Genomic DNA, 21,384 nt, shown 5'->3' on the forward strand with positions numbered 1-21,384 from the left:
CGCTGGGGTATGGTCGTAAATGTATGATTATGATTGTTAAATATTTATGATTGTCCTAGGCAAGAGTGTAAAATTCGACAAGGAAAATAATCCCAGTCATGCCAGTAATCAGGCTGGGTAAGACCGGATGTCTTCTGGGATGATTTCTAAGTTGGTCACTCGCCAGTCGGTAGGTTTAATGCCGTTATAAGCGTTAATACGTTATAGTACGGCTTCACTGATTAGGTATTATTAGAGATACACGACTTTAAACTCTACTAGGAAAAATCGAAATTAGTTATTTGCCAATCTATTTTATTACTGTCTTGAGAACCTATACTAGCAAAAACACAAATTGCAACAGAAGTAATTCATGTTTTTTATTACACAGTTGGAACGTTTGATAAAACAGTCTGGTTCAAAACAGTCATTGTAAATTATAATTTTATTTCGCTCTACTGTAATATTATTTATTAAATCGTAAAAAATATACATTCAACATTTTATATTTCGAAACATTAAAGAAGCTTTATAGGTCTAACTACGATCGATTAATTTACATATTCCAATTACCCTATTTTCGCTATTAACTAAACCGTAAACATAAAGTGTATTACTTACCTGACTTTTAATTGCTTAAAAATAATAAATTATGTTAGATTGTTACTATTTTAAATAATCTCAGGTTAGCTGTGTTAAATAGGGTTACGTAGAAAAATTATTGAAGTTCTTTTATTGTATTTATAAAACACATTTAATTATTATACGTTTTGTTAAGAACATTGACAAATATGTACTTCATCAATTAACCATTGATATGTGTGATAAAATATTGACTGATATTTTACATCTACAAATACCTACATAGGACCAACTAACAGAGAAATAAGTGTAAGGCGGGAAGAATATTGAACACAGTAGGCACTATAATGTAAATTTAAAGGGAATTATACGAAAAAAATAAATATCGAAAACACCTTAAGAACCCCAACATAAGAAATGATACACATTGCTTACAAGAATCTTGGAACCAATCAAATATATCTTATACAAAACTGGGTTATGAATTAACAAGGTTATCCCAAAGGCGAATTTGTTCCTCAAATGGAGCCAAGAAAAAGAACTAAGTGAATTTAAACAAGAATACAAAATAATATACAGCAGTAAAAATATAAACAGTCCTAAATGGTATTTCTTGAATTACTGTGTTAATTACTGTGTCGAGTTAAACCAGTTGAGACTCAGTTTTAATCAGTTTGATTCCAATAGCTTAAGTCGATGAAGAACAAATCGTATCCTCAATGAGAGAGGGAAATGCATACATAAGAATGAGACAGGTAACTAACCCCGAAGTTTTTAGACCCTTCAAAAAATATATTCTGACACAAAGATTTGGATGCCTATAGCGATTAAAATAGCTCAACCAATTAAGATATTATTTATTAGAAAATAATTATTTATGGAAAGTTAGTAGGTTTACTTCATCAAAATCAGGATAAACTCATATTTAAAGAACGAAAAGAATAATTAGACGCAGAAGGATCCACGAGTTCCTTCTGAAACTTCCCTCCTCCAATATAAGAAGATTATATTACAGCCCTAGTTATAATATACATGTTATTTAAATACAAAGTCTAAATTGAAATCTGCCAATTGTATGTACTTATGAATATGTTTGTTATATACATTATAACCTTGAATTTTTATGTTTGTGTTGTCACATGTATTTTTACACAATAAAGAGCCATCCAGTTCATAATATTTTGCACATTTTGTCTCTGCTTAATTTTTTAACAAATAAATGTTTAAATTGAGATGAAATTATATTATTGTCTTCTGAAGAATAATATTTTATTACGGCCGATACAATTTTTTATTTACAGTGATGTAAATTTTAGAAAACAAATATCTTACACCAGTTTGCAGTTACCAATTTGACTTCAGAGAACAGCACCCAACTATATACCAAATTTATAGAATTACGGATATAATTGTAAGTTTATATGAAGAAAGTGTAATCTATCGTTTTGCTAGATTCAGTGCAGGCTTTTCATAAGGCGGTTAATTTAAATATAAGCAAGGTGTTTACCCAAACAGTTTACAGAATTGTCAAAAAATGTATATTTCAGATAAAGCAGTCAAGCTTAACTTAATTTAATAGCATACCAGTAGTATGTTGGAACCGGTCTTTTACTTAATTTAATTTTTTTAATTTATTTTTATTTTACTTTTATTTTACTTTTATTTTATTTTTATTTTACTTTTATTTTACTTTTATTTTACTTTTATTTTACTTTTATGTTACTTTTGTTTTACTTTTACTTTACTTTTATTTTACTTTTATTTTACTTTTGTTTTACTTTTATTTTACTCTTATTTTACTTTTATTTCACTTTTATTTTACTTTTATTTTACTTTTATTTTACTTTTATTTTACTTTTATTTTACCTATTTTACTAAATATAATGCGATGACATTACTGAGATATAACAGAGTGCAATATCTACTTTTGCTGGCAATACTGTTATAATGGCTGTAGATAAAAACCAGAAGGAAATATCAATAAAATCACAAACGTCAGTCAAATAAAATAAAAATTGGATCAAGCAATGGAGAACTAGTTTGAATGATATTAATTTTGTCTAGTAGTAATATTAGTTTGTTTATGATATTAATTAGGTGAATTTTAAATGTAAGAGATATCATCACATCCCTACGAGAATAAATAATATCCAAGTGCAGTATACGATAGAAGCAAAATATTTATATAGCAAAATTATTATAGTTAAAAAAAGAGACAATGCTGTCTGATAAGTCCGAACATGTAAAAGAAACAGCCTACAAAATTCGTACGCTTATCAAATGTTTGAAAAATTCTTCAACATTTTAAACTACGGGTTATATACCAGCAAAACGCTTTGTTTTAACGCTTTGTTTGTTTTAATAAATTTCATACCGCTGATCAGTTGCCTCTCTTACCAGTAAAATTCGATAGAGAGGATATTATATTTATTGTTAAATATTAGGTTGCTGCACTGAATATTAATATGAGCACTGTCAGTGAAAGGTTTCAAAAAATAAAAATATAATATTGGATTCACCAAAAAGAAACCGTCCTCATACGAAGCGAGTGATGATTCAAGATCTGCTTCATGTTAACTCTATCAGAGATCAAATTCATATATTTAAGTATAAAAACAGTCACTAGTTTTTTCCAATATAAGCATGATTTAATATAATTATTTCAGAGGAAACTGTCAGTCTGAAAGTAACAATAGAGAGCTTAGGATATGCAGCTCTTGGATGGATGTAGAATATCATATCATACACTCTTGGGTAATAGTATAGGTAAAACGATTTAAAAGGTATACAAATAAACCACAAAGAGGTCTAATGGAACTTCCAGCCATTGCTTTTAAAATAATACAGATTACAAAATCATATATTAAAATCGAGGTAGACTTATTACTTCAATTTGAGCATTTAGATGAAACATAGATGACTTCAGAATGGGACCAATATACCCAAGGGTCACACATGGTAAGATGATAATGAAAACAGTGTTAAGATCACATTAAAATAATTCATTACAGATATATTGTGCTTAATACTGGAAACAGGAATGGTTAATAAAACCTTTGGTTTGGATTAACTGGATTTGACTGAAGCAGAAATTGACAAATGATGAAATTTTGATCAAATGTTAGTTACATTGGAAATTAACACCTTTGTTATTCACTTGAATGAAGCTTTCTAAATATGGGAATATGATTCAAAGCTGACAATTTCCAAGGCTGGGTGGTCAGAATGGTAATAATTGATGAGTATATAGTTAATATACGATAACTGAAGTATATCTTATTTTGGAGTGTAAAAAATATGCGTGTAATTTTTCAGAATATACATGAGTATTTAATTAAAATGTGTGAGATGAGAGAGAATATTAACTATTTCGCAGATGTGGCAAATATATTAGAAATAATGCAGTGATTAATGCAGTGGTTGATGGTCCTTCCTTTTTCAAGGTAGTCATTGAAAATTATTCCATTCGCATCCTAAAATACAGACGCCATAACCTTGCCAGCCAACTGTTGCATATTCCCAAGCTCTGGAGCGGGTTCATCGTGTGCAGTCCACTCGGATGACTGTCGATTGGACTTCGGAGTGAAATTATTAAGTTTCATCCACTGTCATATATCGGCGTAAAAACTTGGGTTTATTACACTTGATCATCTTCAAACACTGCTCCGAATCTCCGTTGTTTTTGGTCAAAAATGAGCTTGCGCAGCACCCGCTTTGCACAGAGCTTTCTCATACCCAAATATTTGTGAATGATATGATGTACATGTTCAGTTGATATCTTTATTTCAGTTATTTGAGTGTCCGCTATTTCATTCAATTTCAATTTACGATCATTCAAAATAACTTTGTGGATTTTTTTAATGTTTTTGTCGGTAACAACCTCTTCCTTCAGTGCGTTCACCATCTTCGGTGCTCATTTCACCACATCTAAACTTAGCATACCAATCCCTGATGGTTGATTTTCTTGTGGCAGTGTCCGGAAATTCGGCATGAAGCCAAGTTTTTGCTACAACTGTATTTTTTCCTTTCAATAAGCAATATTTAATCAACACGCGAAATTCCTTTTTATCCATTTTTTTTACAATAACAAAAGTTGCTTCACTCAAAGTGCTATAATTCACAAACTAATGATCCGACAACTGTCAAATTTATACACGCATTTTTTGAGGGTTAGTGCTAACTAAAATACTTAATGGATTTAATTCTAGTAGCACCATCTATGTGTCAGGCCGCGGATTTTTTGAATTGACCTGTCAGGTTTACATTAGTGTAAACAACTCAATGAAACTAAAATAAAAAAATATTGCCAAAAAATTGTATATTACTTATTGAACAACTATTGTTCAGACTATAATTATTAATAATATAGCTGAGAATCACTCAAAAAGAAAATCTGATCTATTTATCTGATTTATCCTCCTTGAATTTTTTCAAAAAAATTACTGAGCAAATTAACACTGAATCAAAAAACTCTCAAAGACCATTTCGAGATAAAAAACTTTATTACATATTTTGCTACATTTGGAAATATATAACCCATTTTCGTTCAATTACAAATGTTTTACTATTATTTCTTTACAGTTTACACTAAAAAATAAACAGAAAAAAAAATGTTATACAGACTGACAATTTGTAATCATTTGTTCCTATTTAAGATAAAATATATAGATAACCAATAAATGTATTACAGCCATTTAATCGAGTTTATAAAACTCCAACAAATTGAAAGAGAAAACACATCCGCCGTCACATAATTGTATCGCAAAAGCACCAGAGGAATGCACAACAAATATATTTTTCGGTCGCAGGATTCGTGCAATAATTGCGAGCGACACCACCATTTATTCTAAAATAAATACGATTTCAAGCAAATTGGAACCATTAATTAATTCGGCGTTGAAAGCATTGTTCTGTCGAATTAAAATTATTTATAAGCCCCCGGGCTCTGTGTATATAGGTATTTTTTGTTTCCAGTAAATGACTTCAAATAGGGTCGATTTCAGTTCATAAGTTTTATTATTGAAATAAATGCTAAATGATCAAATTGATTATCTATAATAATTAGTGTAAATTATTCAGTGCTTGCATGTATCTTCATCAGTGATATCTGTTTGAGGCTTTTTAACAGTTTTGCCACCTTTATTTTTCTACCTAACGACCTAAAGATAATGGATGAATAACAGGTCAATTGAAAAGTTCCCAGCCCGACACATAGATGGCGGTACTAAAATTAAATCCGTATGTTTTTTAGTTAGCCCTAACCTTCAAAAGATGCGTGTATAAATTTGACAGCTGTCGGATTATTAGTTCGAGAATTATAGCATTTTGTGTAAAGCAACTTTTGTTATTGTGAAAAAAATTGATTGATATCGCGTGTTGATAAAATTCTGCTTTTTGAGGAAAAAACAAACAGTTGAAGCAAAAACTTGGCTTGATGCCGAGTTTCCGTACCCTCTCCCAGGAAAATTAACCACTAAGCATTGGTATGTTAAGTTTAGACGCCCAAAAATCCACAAAACGATTTTGAATGACTGTAAATTGAAATCGCATGAAATAGCAGATATTCTAAAGATATCAAATGAACGTGTACATCATATCATTCACGAGTATATGGGTATGAGAAAGCTCGGTGCAAAGTGGGTGCCGCTCATCTCACTTTTGACCAAAAACAACGAGCTGTTGATGAGATTCGGAGCAGTGCTTGATGATGATCAAGCGTAATAAACCCAAGATTTTGCGTCGATATGTGATAATGAATGAAACATGGCTCCATCATTTCACTCCGAAGTCCAATCGACAGTCATCGGAGTGGACTGCACACGATGAACTCGTCCCAAAGCGTGGGAAAATGCAACAGTCGCCTAGCAGATTATGGCGTCTGTATTTTGGAATGAGCATGGAATAATTTTCATTGGCTACCTTGGAAAAGGAAGGACCATTAACAGCGACTATTACATAGTGTTATTGGACCGTTTGACGAACGAAATCGCCGAAAAGCGGTTGTATTTGAAGAAAAAGAAAGTGCTGTTTCCACTGTGTGCATCCACCTGATCATCCACAGATCTGGCCCCCAGTGACTAATTCCTGTTCTCAGTTCTCAAAAGAATGCATGCTGGGAAGAAATGTTGGTCGAATGAAAAGGTGATCGCCGAAACAGAGGCCTATTTTGAAGCAAGGGACAAATCGTATTACAAAAATGGTATCGAAAAGTTGAAGGGTCACTGTAATCAGTATATCACTCTTGAAGGGTTGGGAAGTTACCAAGAAAATGTGTTTTACTATGGTAGGCCGGGGCTTTTCAATTGACCTGTTATATCCATGCGATACGGTACGTTTTACAGGGGGGCCTTGAGGACGCACCGGCTGAAAATATAAGGATAAAACTTTCACGTTCGAGAGGTCGGATTGAGAAAATCTAGAAAAGCCATCGCCTTGATTCACTTCAGTTTAAAGGATTAGTTAATACCTTAGTAGTAAGTATAGTCAGTGCAATATTATTTACATCCAAGTCTAGCTGAAATCGTCAGATGTGAGCAATCAAGGCAAATTAAAGTTAGCGTCAGTTTGTGAATGATTGCTAACAAAATAAATAAATAAAAGGGCTCCAAAGGCAGTTTTCTACGGAACCAACAACGATAAAAGTATTAATTATATTAATATTTTTGTTCCTTTCGTGTCGGATTACTACTGGAAAATATTGAGACGTTTTGATCATTTGCAAGGAATTCATCCGAAAAATGGGGTGTTAATTCGTGTTGTTGGCGAAGAAGCTCAGAAGTCAGTAGTCCTTCAGTAGTCCTGAAGTTAAGAAACATGAAGGAAGAAGAAACTTCATTTATTTAAATTAAGCTTAGGCTTAGGATTTTACTTTGGTTTAATATCTTTCGTCATGGCATCACCATGTAAAAAAGAGAGCTTAATGAGAATCAGAGCAGGCTGTAAATGACAACGAAAAAAAAATTATTGGAAAAAATTCCTTTAATAATAGTATCTTTGCAATATCGGTTAAAACATTGAATCAATTTTAGAAAAATATCAGAAGGTATAAAATGAGTTAAAATTACATGCGTCTGAAACATATACAGAGAACGAATATGAGGAAGAAATAAAGTTTATGTAATTATATTATAATTCAATAAAGACTGTAAAAGCCCTAATCAAAGGATGTAGGCCGACAGATCCCTCTAATTCTCCTTCATTGATAAGTTGTAGCCAGGGAATAAAACTACCTCTCATTTTTTTCATAAAATTTGGTTCTAAATCATGGTTAGAGTATTGAAAAACATGTAGCATTTCCATACATGACAGAACATCGTCGTTAAAAGATTCTGTTGCCAAGCTGATTGTTCATTCAACTTTTCAAGCCATAGTTATAATGTGGCATGGACAAACTTATGTGAACCATGTGATAACTCACTATATTTTAGGAAAATAAATATAGGTCCGTATAATCCGAGACTTCAGAATGAGCGTTTTGGTTGTGTCATATCGAGTTCAATGAGCACGTATAAGGCTAGTAGATTAGTTAAAGAATTTATTGGCGATGTTTATAAACAAAACAATAATTATCAAAATGTTATTGTTCACATTCCTGTAAATGATTGTGAAAACTGATTATGTCAACCAAAAGGAATAGTCTGACATCTTCGTTGCTATAAGTTTTGTAGGAAAATTTGGAAATAACAAAAAATTTAATGCTTTTATGCTTAGAAAACCAGTTATATAAAAAATAAATGTGATGGCTCAGTCGTCCTTAAATGTTAGAGACAGTATTGTAGGCAACTCTATTTTAAAAACTCCGTGAGGTTTAAACAGGAGCTATGAAGATTTTTATATGATTATTTTAATTAACTGCGTGAACTATATGGGTATTGTCACGTATAATCTGTATCATTTAGTGATAAGTGTGAGAAAATTTGATTTTATTTTTACTGTTTGAACTGTGCGACCTCTTATTAACCTAAATTCAATCTGATTTAAAATTTCCTTTCTCCTATATACATAGAGAAATACAGATTTAATTTTATAAACAATTTTGGGGAATTGTTTCGCGACGTTCAACATGTAGGTGAGGCTTGTTTTAACTTAGCACTTGGTTTAATCGCTGTGCAATGAGCCGCGACAGGATCTGATTGGCCATTTTCAGAATACCTAACTTAAGGAGCATTGCATTTATATTTTTATAACGTTTAGAAATTAAGTTATTTGTTCATTATTATTTATAATACGGTACTAAATAAGTAAAGTGTATTCTTGATCTAAAGTTTTGTGTACCCGTGTGCACAGATGGTAACGAAATGCAGAATGGCGTTACTTCGAAGAAGTATTTAGCTGTGTTTAAAATATGGTTGATAAAAATCCTAAACTGACTGGATTAACCATCAAAGAACTTTATAGTCATTACAGCGTGTTTTGTTGTAAGTTGGAGTATGTTTATTCATATTAGTAATCATATAAAATATCAAATATTTGTTTTTTTAATTTTAATTTATTTTATACTAAGAATTTATATTTATATATACGAAGAATATACATCCTTCGGATAGTATTTTTGACAAATCATTTAAAGCGCTAATAAGTTAATTTTTTTCATCTCATTTGCCTTTAGGAAATTATGAATAGGATTAACTCCATACTAGCGGGAAATGTATTTCCAAGAATTGAGAAAATGCAACTTCACATTATAACTTAAATTGCAGATGATGTTCCGATATGAACAAATCAAACTAGGCAATATCACATGCCGCAGAAAATTGTTTTATTTTACAGTCCTTAGTTCTTTGGGCTATCTGATGTAAATGTAAAACCTTAATATTGTAGACTATTTAATGATCCTTCAAATAGAATATTAAAAATAATATGCAAAGAGTCAAAGTTTGCTTTCAGTTTAAGAAAACAAAGAGTCAGAACTCTAGTAGATCCTATTAAATTGACGACCCTAAATAAATATGAAAAAAAAAGATAAACATAGGAGATAGTTTTGATTTGTTCCAATGTTCTTTGTTTATGAAAATATTTATATTTTCTAGATGAAATTTTACAAATTATATTTATTTCATTCATTGAATTTTAATTAGTACATTTATTTCAAAAATTAATTTGTTATTTATTTAAATTTTATTGGTCAATTAAACGTGGCGTCTGGGCAGTTACGTGCCAAACTTTATTAAACAGCCAATCAAATGTCTTCACAGCAAAATGCTTTCCTTACAGGTGCCTATACGTCCAATAACGCTTTGTAATAGTCGCTGTTGAAGGTCCTTCCTTTTTCAAGGTATTCAGTGAAAATTATTCCATGCGCATTCCAAAATACACACGCCATAACCTTGCCAGCACACCGTTGTGTTTTCCTACGCTTTAGAGCGGGTTCATCGCGTGCAGTCCACTCGGATGGCTGTCTAGTGGACTTCGGAGTGAAATGATGGAGCCATGTTTCATCCATTGTCACATATCGACGCAAAAATACGGGTTTGCTGCTCCGAATCATCAACTCATCATTGTTGTTGGTCAAAAGTGAGCTCGCCCAGCACCCACTTTACACAGAACTTTCTCATACCCAAATATTCGTGAATGATATAATGTACACGTTCAGTTGACATCTTTAGAATGTCTGCTATTTCATTTAATTTCATTTTACGGTCATTCAAAATCATTTTGTGGATTTTTTCAATTTTTTCGTCGGTAACAGTCTCTTTTGGGCGTCCACTGCGTTCACCGTCTTCGGTGCTCATTTCACCACGTCTAAACTTAGCACACCAATCCTTGATGGTTGATTTTCCGGGGGCAGTGTCCAAAAACTCGGCGTCGAGACAAGTTACTGCTTCAACTGTATTTTTTTCCCTTCAAAAAGCAATATTTCATCAACACGAGAAATTCCTTTTTATCCATTTTTTTTCACAATAACAAAAGTTGCTTCACTCAATATGCTATAATACACAAACTAATCATACGACAGCTGTCAATTTTATACACGCATCTTTTGAGGGTTAGAGCTAACTAAAAACATATCGATTTAATTCTAGTAGCGCCATCTATGCGTTAGTACATGAACTTTTCAATTGACCTGTTAGTATTATATTATAAGCTAATCTGATCAAGTATTGAACACGACTATCCTCTATAAACTTTATTAAAACATTTTCCTTGAGAGAATTATGGAAACGTAATTTTTTTTCTAAAAAAAATATACTACATCATATTCCCATCAAACATGCTTAACTATTTATATCTAATAAGACATAAATGACCATTTTACCTCAAGTGTATATTTATTTATAAATTTTGTTTCTAGTGTTATCATTACAGATCGTTACGCATAATATATTTTCGATATCAGCGTGTATAAATTGCGTGACTGAGCCTGCTTTGATTTGTCGATATTTAGAACATGTATATTTTTACATTAGTATGATATAATTACTTTGATAAGCCGCGTGGGATGTGACATTTTCCCAACAAAAGTAAAATAAGAAAAAAACATTTCATAAAGTATTATAGTCATATGAATGATTTATAGCTTTATATACTTTGCACAAGTTTAAAAATATATTGCTGTAATCGAAATAACCGAGCTTGGGGATTTAGTAAAGTTGGTCATCACCATACAGTTCTTTCCTTTTCTGTATATAATTTCGTCCCTAGATAGATACGTTTTCTTCAGTTAGATTTAAAAAAAATAGTTGTGAAACATACAATAATTTAGGATAAGATAATTTGTCAACCATAATCAACTAAACTTAGCCGGAATTCACTGCCTTCATAAAGACAAAAAATGCGATAGTTGATTAAAATCAAGACATTTTTCTAATTAATATCCAGTACACGAGGAGGGAAAATATAGTAGCTGGCGATACAAAATACCTTAACATTTGATGTATATATGCACATGGATATATTGTTTTAATATATTAAACCATATTACCTATTTTGGTCTTTCAAGGCTTGAATTTACACGCAAAAATATAATTTAGATAATACAAGAATACTTAGCTTAACTTTTCCAATTTTTCTATTGATATATGATAATTCTTCATTAATATTTCAAATAATATAATAATTTACTAAGAAAAGAGAAATAGTTAAAAAATAAAAATAGCAGGCTTTTAATTTTATAATCACTCTACGTAATCAGATTCCCAATCTTATACAGTCAGTAGGTCAAGTAAATAAATTTAATATTTGTGAATAGCAATAAATATCGCTCGTATTTTCACTTTTTTTAAAAGTTATAATCAGTGTTAAAGTAAATTAAAAATAATAAACAATATTGAGGTTGTTATAAACTTATATTAAATGTGTTATATCAAATGTGTGAATGTGTGAATCAGCCAAAAAATTCTCATCTCTGTTACCCAAACACTTTTGTATAGTAACCAATATATAGCATTTTTAAGGAATATAATAAATTAAATAATATTATTCGCAACAAAAGTGGACGATTCAATATTATTCAAAAAGTAGATAGTTTTAAAAATATAAATATATTCTCAAAATATACTAAAATAAGTCACAACAAATATGAATACAATATACAAGCAAGTATGTCTGTAAAAATATTTAATCAATTTGTTCCTCCGATATTATGAACTAGTTACTTTGCAAACAAAGAATTAACTAACAGTAGTTTAAAATCCATATGCATCATTTAAAAATCAATAGAATTTACAATTCGGTGAATTCAAATTCATGTTTCTTTAATATCTGATGAAGATATCAAAAGTTAACATTTCAGAGCAGCGCAAAAATTAAAAACTCATAAAATCAGTTTTCCAATCTCATTTAACTAAATGAACAGGTAATATCAATTAAATATTCATTGATCACTCTAATAAGATAGAGCTCGCAGTGTCACATAGTAAAGGCATTATTTAAATAAAACTTATAAAAAGTTATAAACAAAATGGATTATTATAAAATATATTTAAATCTCAGGTATATGAAAGTTTCAAAATAGTCACCAGAAATATGTTTCTTTTTTTCATTTCCATAATGAAGCCTTAAATTAAAAAAAACAATCATAAAATATATATTTATTTTAAATAAATACTTTACATTCGATTATTAAATATTTTTTAATAGAATAATTGCTTTAATACTCAATAAGATCCATTTAAATCAATATAGCTTGGACTCCAGTGCATTTATCTTCCAATATCTTTAAACACTGATGAAAACGTCAAAATTCATCAAGAATGGAAATGTAAAGCAGCATAATAATTAAAAATTGCATTGTTAGTAGAAAAAAAAACAAATATAAATAATAATAATTCATAGCAGATATGACGAACAAAATAAATAATTTTTGAAATAAATACAAAAATATATATAAATAATAATAATTCAATGGAGCGATCAAATATTCTGAATTATTATAGCAGTAATAGTATAGAAATAATATATGTAACCTTTTGAGAGAATGCAATTATCTATAATAAATAAACAAAAAGAATTTTAAAATTATTCATAATATCACAGTGTAGAATATTATAGATAATTTTAAAAATAAATTCAAGATGTCATTTAAATACCAGTAATAATCATGATAATAATAATAGTAATTCAGTGATTCCACAAAATATTTTCAATTACTATAATAATACTCTTTATTAATTACATAGGCAACCGATGGTGCATGTAAAAATAATAAATAAATTGTGCGTAGATGCATTGAATATAAAAATGGCGCAATTAAAAAAATTCAAACTTGATAAAGAATTCAAAAAGAACAATGTAAATCCTATGTGTTTATCGATCCAGAATGGATCACATCTACACAAACCGGTATTTGTGTTTATTTTTAACAGAAAATAATTTAAAAAAATAAAAAATAATATGTTACAACTAATAGGGCAAGCTAAATAAATTATATATTCATAAATCATTAGAATTAAAATAGAGCTCATCTTTCCATTTCTTTCACTGTAAAAGCAATCTAAATAAAAAGTATGTAAAATATAAAAAGTCCTAGATTCTTAGAAAATATTTTAAAATATCAAGTAACTGAAATTTTGATTCAACCAAATTGTCTTCTCAACCTCCCATAAACTTTTGTTTAGTTATCGAAGTATAATATTTTTCAAGAAGAATAATAAGCAAAATAATATTATTTAGAAAAGGAAGATTTAAAACTAATTACTAAATAACTGTAAAAATATGTTTCTATTCTAAAAGAAGTAAAATAATTCAAAACAGATATGAGGAATATAACAAATAATTTTTATAATCAAAAATCATAATAATTCAATAATGCCACGAAGTATTATTTATTATTTTTATTAATGATGTTTACAACCCATGATATATGTAAAAATATTTAAACAAATTGTTTTTCAGGTATTATAAATTAATTATTGTGTAAACAAAGAATTAACCAAGCGTAACTTTAAAAGCCAATACCTACATCATTTAAAAAGAAACAACATTTAGATTTCGGTGAATTTACTTTTATACTTCGTTAATTTCTGATGGAGATATCAAAATTGAATAGAAATAAAATATTAAAGCAGATACCTCTACGCGTAATCACATTCTCAACCTTATATAACCGATAGAACATGCAAAATAAATTAATAAATATTTTATAAGGTCACTCTTAAGATAACCGTGCTCGCAGTTTCACATTTGTAAAATTAAAGGCAGTATTTAAAGAAAGCTTTAAAAAATTATAAAAAAGATGTGGGTTATTACAAAATATTTTAAAACATCAGCTTTATGAAAGTTTGTAAATTGATACCCGAAGATTGTTTGTTTAGCAACCAAATTATAATATTTTCAATGAGTACAGTTTGGGATAATGAAGCCTTAAATTTACAAAAAAAAGCACATATGAAATAAAAGAATTTTTTATATTCAAGTACGAAATATTTTTAAACAAAGAATTAAACTAATAGTTGGGTCAAGACGCGGTATGACTCATTTTAATCAACTTTACAACGATTTATTCAACTTCTTATGAAGACGTCAATAGTTATCAATAATAGTAATTATAAATAATAATTAATCAATACAGATATGAAGAATAAAATAAATAATTTTTAAAATATATAGAAAAGTTTATATAAATAATAATAATTGAATGGCGATCAAAGACCAATAAATAAAAACAATTTTAAAAAATATTAAAAATGGATTTGAAGAATATCATAGGTAGTTTTAAAAATAAATTCATGAACTTATTTAAATAACAGTAATAATAATAATAATTCAGTGATGCCACGAAATATTTCAATTATTCTAATAGTGCTGTATATAAATAAGGTATTATGCATTAATTATTTTGTAAACAAAGAGTTAACTTTCTATTGAAGATAAATTTACTTAATTTACTATCTCGCAGAAAAAAAAATCAAGCAGTACCAAAATTAAAAATTTGGTTGTTAAAATAAAAAGAAACATATGTATTTTAAATAAAAATAATTATAATACATCTGAAAAGCATAACAAATATTGTTAAAACAAATCCAAGGATTTATGTAAATAATACTAATAGTCACAATTCTATGATGATAAGAAATATTTTGAGTTACTATAGTAGTTTTGTATATATTAATAATATATGCAACCCGATGGTACATATGAAAATATTTAAACAAATTGTTGAATATACGAACAGGTTATGAACAGGCTCCATACCAAAGCATACATTCCAACGATGGAATTACAAAAAAATTCAAACTGGGTGAGAGCCGAAAAAAAACGAAAAAACAATTTTGTTTTTTCTACATTTGGAGATAAATGCTGTACATGAACGGTATAAACACTTTGTTACGACTGTAGTGTTTCTATTCTAACTGGTCGAGGTGACCGAACAATGGTTATTACAAAAATAAATCGATATAGTATCAATACTTTACCATATACGAAGAACGTCGCTAAAAACACCGCACTGGTTAAACCCCTCATCTTCGAATACACAGTCCCGTCGAAGTTTAATAAAACAGAGTCACAATCACAACAACATCGTTCTTTGGTCAGTACCGACGGTCAATGATGTCCATTGATCGATAAAATTGTATGTCGGAAAAGACGGCAGGAAAAACTTCTTCGGAAGATCGTCGCGAGAACGTCCCACGTGTCGATCCGTCCGGAATCGACCTTCACAAACGGGTGCTTACGCGAAATCCCGTCCACAAACTGATTCCGGAACTCGGCGTCGTTTACGGCTTCAGAACGTCTTCGGCGTCGCGACGCCGATTGGTCGACGAGTATCGGCCGAACCAATCCGGACTACGCTCGACGCGCAACTATCCCAACTTTGTTGATGCGAATGCATTGTGTTTGCGTTAGGCCCGTGGTTGTTTTTATCAGTGCCGACGTACGGCCAGCTAGTTTTTTTGGACCCTATCGTCGAAAATTGTTTATTGTTTATCATTTGTTAATGTAAAAAAAACGGCATAATTCGCTGATATCGAAACAAAGTAAAAGAATAAACTACAACTTAACACCCATCAGGGCCTCTAATTTATTCTGATATAAACATACAAGGTTTTAAGGATTTTTTTATTTATATATTAGTTTAGTGAATATCTTATTTAAATCCAAATTCATTTAAAATTTCCTTTTTATAAAATTAAAACCACGTTATATAAACAAATCATTAATTATTTATTAAGATTAATATTAATTATTAGTTAATGAAATTAAAATTAAATATCATTTTATAATTGGTGTTAAAGGATATTTTAATTCAAAGTCTAGGAATATTTGTCCGGTCGGTCGGAATGTGTGGCAATCGATGCCATTGTTTGTCCTGAACACTGAATAAAACTTGTTTATTTCGATATTGAATGATACATGTGGTCAACGGGAGAATGGACAGGATCTTAGATTAGGTAAAGGAAGTACGATAGCGCTGTGGAAGTCGCACTGTTACAAGTCGCTACAATAATATTTTATTTCGATCGTTGCTCCTTTTTCTCATCTTTTAGACAGTTCACGGATTCCATCTCGAAAAAACTATGTATCTTTTGGGGCTATTCACGAATCGACGCATTTTTGGGTATCTTCATTAGAGGTGCAGCGTTGCTCATAAATATGACGACTGTAATGTCGGAACAAGTAGTAATCAGAAAGAGCAAGGTCTGGAGAAATCAGCGGATGAGGTAGCACTTCCCATTTTAATGAAACTACTTTTTACTGGTTTTGCAACATGTGATCAAACATTGTCAGGGTGAGGAATAACGTGTTGTTTATTTGTTTATACTTCGGTCGTTTATAGCGCAATGCGGGACTCATCAATTATAATCTATGGGATCTGCAGTTGATGGTTTCTTTAGGTTTTAGCAGCTCATGATGTACCACACTATGCTAATCTTACAAAATACAGAGCATTAGCTTGGAAATCTGTATGTTGAGTTATCCTAATGCATTCACTTTTCATCGCCGATAACAATACGATGGCAAAAAAAACCTGTCCTGTTTTATCTCTAAGCAGTATTTCATACATCATCAAATGCCTCCCAACGTCCCTTGACTTCAATTAAAACGTTAAAAGGTATGCAAACCTTTGGACCATTCTCATGTTCTTCAAGCTGTCGAAAAGTGTGTCTTGTGTTACTACCAACATTTTTCTTGCATAATTTTCTTCTTCTTTCTATTTTAATATTTACAAGTATGTTTTCGCCGGTTTTGCAAGATCAAATCAAGTGTTAGAGTGTTGAAGAATAACATTGTTAGATCTTTACTCTTATTCCGGTCATAATTAGCGCAATGCTCCGATAAAATATATCAATTGTAGTTGATACAGATTTCCACTGATGGTTTCATTAGGTTTTAAGAGCTCATGGTATACCACACCAAGCTGATCCCATTAAGTAGAGGACATTTCGGAGCTTTACCGTCGATATTGATGCATGACCCATAATTTTTCTCACTTTGGATTTTCGTAATGGATCCACTTTTCGTCATCAGTAACAATACAATGTAAAAAACTTTTTCCTTCGATGTGGAATTTCATACATGATCAACAGCTTCTGAATGTCTCTTCGAATCAATTCAAATGGCACAAAATGTCTCAGCTTGTATTTCATTATCAAATTCTTCAAGCGTCTGGAAATAATTTATTTTGCTACTCCAATAAATCTGCATATTCTTCTTACTTTTTACATAGGTCGTCATCGAGTAATCATCTCAAAACATCGCCTTCAAATCATTTGGGCTTTCAGAGTGCTCTTTCACCTCGGTGCCAAATTACCACTCAAAACGTCGAAACGAATGTTAAAGTCGATAGAGAAAGATAACCACAAGCCTTCTTTAGACATATTTCGTACAAATTACGGTACAAATTCATATATTTTCAACCGCGTTAAAAATATATTCTGTTCACATTTCGAAGAAATTACACATAGTGAAAAGTCAAGTCTACCGGTGAAGTTGGTACACATGAATTATTCCTATTATCATATTCCGCACCATTTCATTAATAATTTTTATTTTATATTTTAGTCGAATATTATTTATATCTTATAATTCTTTTTTGATAATAAATTGTTGACAAAAAATATATTTATTTATTTCCATTCGCAAAGATCCTAAAGCGTCTAGAGAAGCCTCAAGAAAGTTTCTTATTTGACATCCTAGTCTCCTGCTAAGACGTCTGTGTCCATTTTTAAGAGAGAAATCCTTTTAGCTTTTATTCTATTATCAACGCTTATAACCATTTAAAATATAATATTATATTGTTTTGGTATGATATCACTAGTGCACATAGTACTGTGCTTCCTAAAATTGTTCTCTTAATTTAAAATATTCTTTGATGCACTAGTTCAGGAATTGGTTGTACATATACAGGCATTAAACAGCTTCGAGATGTATTGTACCCTTTTCTTTATTTCGTCTTCATATTAAGGTCTGCATTAGCTTACACCGATTTAGTAAGGTCATGCACTTAGTTATTTTATTTTATTTTAATTTATTTTAAGACTCGTGAATCCCATATCATTTTATCATATCCTTCTTGCATTGAATATATATACTGTCCTTATTTTGACTTCTGTTTCATGCCTACGCATTAGAATTTAATCAGGATCCCACTCCCAAAAAATATATCGTCAATGATCTCATCCAGGCAATTCGTTATAAATTTACAATAAAACGAATAATATTCTGGAACAAAGAAAATTATACCTAAATTCGGGCAAATTCTAACGTATTCTAAACATATTAATATTGAAATATTATATAAAGAAGTCCCTTTGGTACGTCAATTAATACCTAAAATATTCAGGTGTTTTCCCCTTCGCAAAAACCCCTTTTTACCTAACTGATGAAAAGCAAATCCTTACCTAAATATTAATTAAAAGAATCGCTAAAGAAGTTGAATGTTCAAAGGTTTATTAATTATTGCCATTGGCTCCAAATCCGGCCTGATATAAAGCCGGAGAAAGAACGGTTTTTCATAACTAAGCGTCTGAAGAACGGCAAGTCAAAGTTTCTCGAGATAAATTTAATTTCGATCAATGTTTTATTACAAAACGGATTTTACGCATTATTTCGCTTCTTTAAAGTACATCGGCATGACATAAAGCAGCTAGTAAATCGTGATTTTACGGTTGATGTCAGTATACCGGAAATTACAATTAACATGGAACTAATAACCTTAAGTAATCTCTACAGATTTAATAGACATACTTAGGTAAATATTTTTAAAAGGACTATAGTAAAAAAATTTCATAACACATATAAACAATATTAGAATCTGAATAATTCGTCGATATCAGTAAATTGACAAATAAGAAGCAGTACCACGGCAATAAAAACAGCTAAAATACTTGCCGCTGAAATAGGTTGATGTTTTTTGTTGAGGATGAAGTACATCCCAAACCTGAACCACTAAAATCTTCATTGTATGCCAATGAGGCGAACTTCTTTCCTCTTAATTCCTTTCCTCTTTCCTCTTAATTGTCTAAAATCGTATGACATAAACTGCAAACCCAGTAAAGTATCTTAGTCTTTGGTATATATGCAGAAACACTGTAGAAACCTAATTTGCTTAAATTAATTGATTTATTCATTTGTTGATTGTTACATTTATTTTCACCCATTCTATACCCATTCAGTATAAGAAACTACTTATAATGAATTTCATTTTGTTCGCTTAAAAATGTTCAGATTTTATAATTTGATATTGAAGATAAATCTGAATTCCCCATAGCATGTAAAAATAATGAAATATGTTATTTAATATATTCCTACTTTGCTACTGTAATATGATGTCAGACAATGCCATCGAAAACTGCCAAAACACAGTTCCTTTGTTAATTGCCGGTGCTTAACGCAACGTTATTTAATTTGGATTTACAAAGTATCTAAGGTTACTAATAACAATAAAGTAGAAGTAATACGACCCCTATTGCATAACACGATTTTTAAGCAAGATTGAAGCGAATCAAACCATGAGAATTTGTATAATGTATAACTATAGCTTAAGTACTCATAGCAATACACAAATGTGTAAATTATAGTCGTACTAAGCATGTCTAATTTAAGATATAATAAAATATGAAATAAAAAATTAAAAACTGCTAATGTGCTTTAACCAAGCGAGCTACCATGCTGGACTAATTCGACAAGAAGACATTTCGAATTTGTATTCTTACCTATTGCTTAATTATAGAACATACATTACTATTTGCCAATGCAGTATACAGACAAAGTTAAAATAGAAAAACAGATACAAAGAGATTAAAACAACACGCCATAGAATCCAAAAAAAGAACCATTAGCCATATAAAATGGTTGAGAAATATTATATCTGGTAGTCCAATATTGGATAAGTAAACTGATTAAATACCATAATAATCTAAAATATCGTCTAAACAATTAATACCAGTTGATTGAAACGTGGAAAATATAAACGTGCCATTGATGTGAAAAAACACAGTAGTGTCACACGATTCCAAATAATTTTGCAACCAGTTTAGCAAACATCAACAAAAACTTGTTAGTCTAGAAATAAATACAAGCACTTGCATGCACAATGTAGTCTGACGTAGCAGTCGCGTGTAACACATGTATATTGCAACTATTATTTTGTGAGTTTTTGATTAGAATACTTAATGACGTAAAACTCAAATATTGAGTTTTATATGAATTAAGTTTGTATAAAATAATATGTTAATGTATATAATTCATTATTCAAATACCAAAACCGTAAGGTTATAGGTGTATTACATTGTTAATGCTGTTCAAGTTATCCTAACTTACTTCCAATGTAACGCGTCATCCTTCATCCAAGAACTTCAGTCCAAATAGAGCTGATGGCCAAGTAAATTGTACCCCAAGTATCGCAGTTTTCTATTTGTCAACACATTTTTGTCCACTCGTTAAGGTGAAAGATGATACTATTCGTTGTCAAACCCGGTTTATTCTCGCAGGTGGTTTCCGGTATTGCTATGGTACGTTACGGGTCATCCTCGAGAGTTATGAGACCCCGTTTAAATTCAACTGTCCATATTTTAATAGTTGAAGGATAAAAACTTTCTCGTAAATCAATAAATTCTAGGACCACATGCTACACCAGATTATGTATTTGAATTAAAGGCTGCAACTGAAGTACTGTAATAATATGTGCAAACAAACGCGAAACCAGGCAGGAAACATACTTTTTATTGATTGGAGCCCCATATCTATGTCAGGACGAGAACTTTTTACCTTATGCTCATTTTTTACCTGAGAGTTAGCGCAACTCATGGAAAGTAATGGACAATAGTTTCAAGATAACTTTATTATTATCAACTGTTTACCTGAAATAAATTTGTTCGAATCTCTAGAAATTATACACTTAATATTTCCGTAATATTTCTATAACGAAAGAAATAACATATA

The 21,384-nt window shown here is 30.3% G+C and overlaps 1 protein-coding gene across 1 annotated transcript in view; it reads right to left on the reverse strand.

Annotated features, from left to right (window-relative positions):
• CARPA (Carbonic anhydrase-related protein A) overlaps positions 1 to 15,593 on the reverse strand; it is a 626,351-nt gene extending 610,758 nt beyond the window's left edge. Inside the window, exon 1 of the mRNA XM_076394854.1 lies at positions 15,414 to 15,593. Coding sequence (XP_076250969.1) covers positions 15,414 to 15,462 — 49 coding nt within the window. The 5' untranslated portion in view covers positions 15,463 to 15,593. The remainder of the gene's footprint in view (positions 1 to 15,413) is intronic.
• Between the last annotated feature and the right edge of the window lie 5,791 nt (positions 15,594 to 21,384).

Source organism: Rhynchophorus ferrugineus, unplaced genomic scaffold, assembly GCF_030347505.1.
Source record: "Rhynchophorus ferrugineus isolate W39M unplaced genomic scaffold, kcgeb_rfMv2 rfM2, whole genome shotgun sequence".
NCBI classification, from domain to species: Eukaryota; Metazoa; Arthropoda; class Insecta; order Coleoptera; family Curculionidae; genus Rhynchophorus; species Rhynchophorus ferrugineus.